Raw genomic sequence first — 5,808 nt, 5'->3', positions numbered from 1 at the left:
ATTTTTTTTATCGTGGTTTTTGGTGTATTTTCTGATTTGCAGATGTCTCCAGTGCAGGTGATGCAATGCTGGGATTTCCATTTGAGTTGGTGGAAAGATGAAGATGTAGAGCACTGTAACCTGTTCTCATCTGTACTTATTCAGTGTCATCATACACTTGACTATTTCTGTAGCAATAAATGTGCTATTTTTCTAAAGGTAATTGCAGTTTTTGAGTCATTTTGTCATTTTGGGGGGTTTGGGGTTGGAGTTGGGTTGGGTTTTGGACTGGGTTGGAATTGGGTTTGGGTTGGGTTGGGCTTGGATTGGGTTGCAGTCAGCATTGAGGTTGGGTTGGCATTTAATAAGAAAATAATAAAAAATAACAAAATAATAAAAATTACAATAAAGCATACAATCATAGAAAATAATTACATAATTACATAATTAAATAATAAACTATAATAATGACAATGTTTATAATAATATTACATAAAATAATAATAGTCAAAGAGAATGAAGAGGTGCAAACCAAAACCTTTGGTGGCATGCGGCTTAGATGCAAAGATGATCATCTGAATTTCATCCCGGATAATGTGGAATAAAAGAGCCAAGGAAATCAGATTTTTAATCAGATTTGGATTAACAACTTCAATCTCTGAGAGCTGGAAGTGTTTTGGCCAGTGTATGTCTTAATTAATGACAGACTGGATGCTTGTTAATTGAGCTTCCTTGAAGTACCCATATTGGTGGCTGTCCCCTCACCCAGTGGCTGTCCACACACTGGTGGCTGTTCCCGAACTGGTGGTTGTCCTCTATGGCTCTATGATCTAGGGGGTCCCTTCCTACTCCACCACCCCATGTTTCTATGGTCTCAGATGTTCTTTCCAATTAGGTGTGCATTTAATATGCACACCAATCCCATCCCAAAACAAGTACCACACAAACAGAATGAAAGGTACTTTCATTAAACAAAGGTTCCACTAGTTATTCCCAACACGAACGACACCAGTGCACAGAGAAACTCAAGAGAAGTGCTGGAACTCGTCCTGATCTTTTTGGAAGAGCTGAGCGAGGATGTGGTCCGCTGTGGCAACGAAGTATTCGTTCATACGAAGGGTCTCCAGCTGATGGGGAAAGTCATGTGTCTACCAAATATGGACTTGTGGCTACCAAATATGAACCTGCCTCCTCATACCTACCAAACATGGACCCATGGTTCCTAAATATGGACCCACAGCTCTCATATATGGACCTGTGGCTCTTAAGTATAGACCTGTGGCTCCCAAATGTAGACCTGTGGCTCCAAAATATGGATCCTACTCCTCCATGGCTACCAAACACAGACTCGTGGCTACCAAATATGGACCCATGACTACAAAATACTAACCTGTTCCCCCGTGGTTACCAAAAAGGGACCCATGGCTCCCAGCTATGGGACTGCTGTCCCATGGCTTCCAAATATGAACCTGCTCTACCACGGCTCCCAAATATGAACCCATGGCTCCCAAGTATGGACCTACTGCCCCATGGCTACCAACTATGGACCCATGGCTAACAAATACAGTTCCATGGCTACCTAATATGAACCCATGGCTCCCCCATGACTACCAAATCTGGACCCATGACTACCAAATCTTGCCCCTGAATGCCACCCTCACCTGGTTGCCCGTGCTATAGGCCAGGAGCAGCAGCAGGTCCTCGTCGCAAACGCTCTTAAGGTAATGTTGGGTCCCAACAGGGAAAAATACGACATCTCCGATGGCGACGTTGAAATGGATGGCTCTCCCAGATTGCGTGATGAGACCAGCCTGCATTAATGATGGGGGGTAATTAATGACCATGAGTGATGATTGAATGCCTGAAGCCCAATTAAAAGCATCATACCCGCCCACATCCGCTAATTACGTAGCCCAGCTCGTTAGCATTAAAGTGGAAGTGGGGCTGTCCCAGCTCGTTAGAGAAGATCCTCAGGGTCGCCAATGTGAGTGCATCCTCATGCTGGAAAACAGAAAGGATCTAGAAGGTTCTGAAGGTTCTAGAAGGGAACAATCGGGTCCTAGCAGCTCACACCTTGTGTATAGATCGGCTGTAGATGCGCTCTGTTTCGCTCAGCACACTCTCGTTAGCACGGTAACGAGCCCATTGGAAGCCTCCACCTGGGAATGGATGTTCCATGGATCCTGGAAGGGAGGTAGATGCTCAGCCTGGTTCTGGAAGGGTACTAAGCACTGGTGATAATTAGGGTCTTAACTGGGGGTCTTCTCTAACCTTAATGACTCTATGGTACTAATTAAAGTCATCATGGGTTGACTGGTTGACTTATCCTGCCCTAATGAGCCCATGGTTCTAGTTAGAGTCTTGATTGGGGATCTTCTCCTGCCCTAATGAGCCCATGGTTTTATTTAGGGCCATGGTGAGGTGGCTGTGGATCTTCTCCAACCTTAATGACCCTATGGTTCTAATTACGGTAATGGTAGAGTCTTGGGGATCTTATCCTGCCCTAATGAGCTGATGGTTCTAATTAGGGTTGTGGTAGGATGGGTTGGGGGTGGGGTTGTGGATCTTCTCCAACCTTAATGTCCCTATGGTTCTAATTAGGGTGGTGGCTGGGGGGAGTTTGTACCTCCAAGGTCATAGAAGTATCGCCACACGTGGTCATCCGCAGACTGTGCATAGTCTGCACTATGCACCAGCTCACCCAGGTTGGGTGGGAGGTTTACCGCTTGGTCCTCTGCTGCCTTCTGGAACGTTCTGATGAAGCTCAACCCACCACGTGGCTGCAAGATGGAAACACCAAAAGTTGCACCTTCTAGAACCTAACCTCCCTGTTTAACATGGTAGGGAGTGTGAGATCACACCTTGAGTGCCCGTGCCACAATGTCCTCCGGGGTGGAGAAGAATGCATCATCGACATCCAATGTCTTCAGCTCATCATGGGTCCCAAAGAAGAGGAGGAAGACACAGTCTTCCTCTCCCACATTCTTGATCCAGTGCACGGTGTTGCGGGGGAAGAAGACAACCTGTCCTGCGGTGACATTGTAGGTGGTGACACCAGTGGTATCGGTATCAATTACACCAATCCACGCAGTGCCCTGCAATGAAATTAGTGGATATCTTCTCATAAGGAAATTCTTTCTATAATATCCATCACAAAAAAATAGATTTTCAGGGAGGGAGAGAGAAAAGATGGATGTCTGGTGTGTGGAAAAGAGGATTGGGAAAAAGAGGAAAGAAAGAAAAAAAAGCAGGGAGGAAAATAGAGTGTACTTGCTGCACATAGCCATGCTCATTAGCATTGAAGTGCCAATGGGGAACGCGGAGTCCTCTGGCTCTGATCCGCAACGTAGCAAAGGACATTTTGGAGTGATGCTTGCGGAGACTCTCCCCAAATTCAATTGCTTCATTGTATTGGTTGGAGTCAGGCATAGAGCCTGCCCATCGGATTTCACCGCCAGGGTACACATGAGCCTGTGACACCAAGATTGTGGTTTGAATGGTAGAGCAAAAGGAAAAAAATCAGAAGGACTACTTTCTCTATCACTTTCACTTTTTCTTTCAATATCTCGTTGATGAGAATGGGATTTTGGCTCTCTATAGTCTCAGAACTGCACAAATGGGATGGTTTGAATAGTAATTGAAGGTGAGCTGCTCACCTTAGATTTGCTCATGTGGTGCAGGAATTGGAATTTGATGTCCAGAGGCAGCTGGGAAGGCACAGTGCTGTCCTGAATGGGGATCTCCTTGAGGACAGTGGCGGTGTTGGTATAAATGAGGGAGAGAGTCAGCACACTGATGGCAGTGGTGATGAGCCCAGCCAGCAGGCACACCACGAAGAGCTTCAGCAGAGATCTGGCACCGCCTCTCGTGTCCTGAGGGTAGGGGAGGAGCATCATGTCATGGCAGGGTAGGTGGAATGGAGCAAGCAAGGCATGGCAATGCTGAGGGAAACAAGTAGAGCCAAGCCAAGACAAGCTGAGCCAAGTCAAACCAAGACGAGTCAAGAAAAAGCCACGACAAGACAAGACAAAACAAGCAAAAGAAAAAAAGAAGAGCTAACACAAATCAAGAAAAGACAATTCACATTGAGTCATGACAACCCAAGCAAGGCCAAGCCAAGCCAACTAAAGTCAAGTCAAGCCAAACCATGCCAAGCCAAGACAAGACATGTCAAGCCAAGTTGAGTCAAATCAATCTAAGCCAAACCAAGTCAAAACAAACCAAAAAGACAATCCAATCAAATCCTGCCAGCTAAGCTGAAACAAGCCAAGCCTAGACAACTGAAGTTAAGCCAAGCCAAGCCAAGCCAGTCCAAGCCAAGCCAAGAAACAGCATTCAATCTAACCCATGATATATCTTTATGATATATCTTTAAGACATATCTTTTGCAATTCAACTCTGTTGAGAAACACATTTAGAACGGAATTGCTGGGCCCAGCACAGGGAAATGTCACAGTACACGCAGTTGTGCAATTTGTGTGTGTCCTGTCAGGTGAAAGCATCATGCTGTGATCACACTGTGAAAGCAAGACCTCTTTTTGCAGCCACTCGCGTCCCTTCAAGGACCTTGATGTGCTCTCGGTATGCATCTCAAAGGCCTGGTTGTCCATCCTGGGGGATGGGAAGCTGAAAGAAAGGGACCTAATTATGGTCATAGTGGGGTGGGCTGGGAGTCTTCTCCAACCTTAATGACCTTATGGTTCTAATTAGAGTCATGTTGGGGTGGGTTGGAAGGGGGGTTGGGGGTCTTAATTTGGTGTCTTCTCCAAACTTAATGACTCTATAGTACTAAATAGGGTCATGGTGGGATGGGTTGTGGGTGGGGTTGGGGGATCTTGTGGGTATTCTCCAATCTTAATGAAACTATGATTCTAATAGGGTCATATTGGGATAGGCTGGGGTGGTTGGGGTTCTCAGGGGTCTTCTCCATCCTTAATGACCCAATAGTTCTAATTAGAGTTGTCATTACCCCTCTGGATCCCTCCCATCCCATGCCATCCAATGTTATCCCATGATCCCAATGGATCCCCCCCCATCCTGTAATACCTCCTGATCCCCTCCAGGTCCTGGCAGCACCTCACAGTTCCGGATCACTATCACGTCCCCAGTGTCACCACCTCCACTCCCATATATATATATGCAATGCTATGGAGGAAGTAATTTTTTGGTGTAATTATTTCCCAATCCATATGCAAATGTCTTCCGGATGTGGTGTGGTGTCAGCAAACAGTTCCAGGAAAGCACTGGGGAGTGGCGATTCTTTCCCATCACAGACGCCTCATGTCTTTGGTGAGCTGCCAGAACCTGGGCTTCTTTATATGCCAGAACCTGTGTCCACTCACACACCAGGACCTGGGTTTCTTTGCCTGCCAGGGTGTGTGTCTGTTTAAATGCTAGCTAGGATTTGTGCTTCTTTACCTGCCAGGACCTGGGCTTCTTTACCTCCCAGGACCTGTGTCTATTAACATATCAGGACGTATGTTTCTTTACCTGTTAGAACCTGTGTTTCTCTACATGCCAGGACCTGTGTCTGTTTACATGCTAGGACCTATGCTTCTTTACCTGCCAGGACCTGTGCCTATTGACATACTGGGACATATGCCACTTTACTAGTCAGGACCAGCATCTGTTTATATGCCAGGATCTGTGTCCATTGACACACCGGGATCTGGGATACTTTACTTGCCAGAACCTGTGACTCTTTACATGCCAGAACCTGTGTCTGTTGACACAACAGAACCCATATTTATTTTCCTGTTAGGATCTGTGCCTGTTCACACACTATCACCCATGTTTCTTTGCATGCCAGCACCCATGTTTCTTTACCTG

At 46.2% G+C, this 5,808-nt stretch overlaps 1 protein-coding gene across 1 annotated transcript; it reads right to left on the bottom strand.

Moving 5' to 3' along the window:
- Positions 1–498: 498 nt before the first annotated feature.
- Positions 499–5,173, bottom strand: LOC136058371 (uncharacterized). Its single transcript, XM_065751749.1, has 10 exons — positions 5,026–5,173; positions 4,512–4,605; positions 3,636–3,851; positions 3,250–3,450; positions 2,841–3,074; positions 2,606–2,759; positions 2,053–2,162; positions 1,867–1,980; positions 1,641–1,790; positions 499–1,106 (listed from the first exon to the last, which is right to left on the bottom strand). Exons 2-10 carry the CDS (start codon positions 4,587–4,589, stop codon positions 1,005–1,007), a joined length of 1,359 nt encoding a protein of 452 aa, XP_065607821.1. The 5' UTR covers positions 4,590–4,605; positions 5,026–5,173; the 3' UTR covers positions 499–1,004.
- Positions 5,174–5,808: the final 635 nt, after the last annotated feature.

This window comes from Cyrtonyx montezumae, unplaced genomic scaffold (genome assembly GCF_038088225.1).
Source record: "Cyrtonyx montezumae isolate F1298 unplaced genomic scaffold, pur_monq_1.0 scaffold_8, whole genome shotgun sequence".
NCBI classification, from domain to species: Eukaryota; Metazoa; Chordata; class Aves; order Galliformes; family Odontophoridae; genus Cyrtonyx; species Cyrtonyx montezumae.
This window is presented reverse-complemented; position numbering and strand designations above follow the sequence as displayed.

Bases quoted from the DNA above. Each gene is read 5' to 3' on its own strand.
- LOC136058371 (XM_065751749.1), bottom strand. From the start codon at position 4,589: ATGGACAACCAGGCCTTTGAGATGCATACCGAGAGCACATCAAGGTCC. The intron at 3,075-3,249 runs GTACACTCTATT...ATTTCATTGCAG, and splicing joins AGCATGGCTATGTGCAGCAA to GGCACTGCGTGGATTGGTGT. The intron at 1,107-1,640 runs GTGAGGGTGGCA...TTTCCCCATCAG, and splicing joins CCTATAGCACGGGCAACCAG to CTGGAGACCCTTCGTATGAA.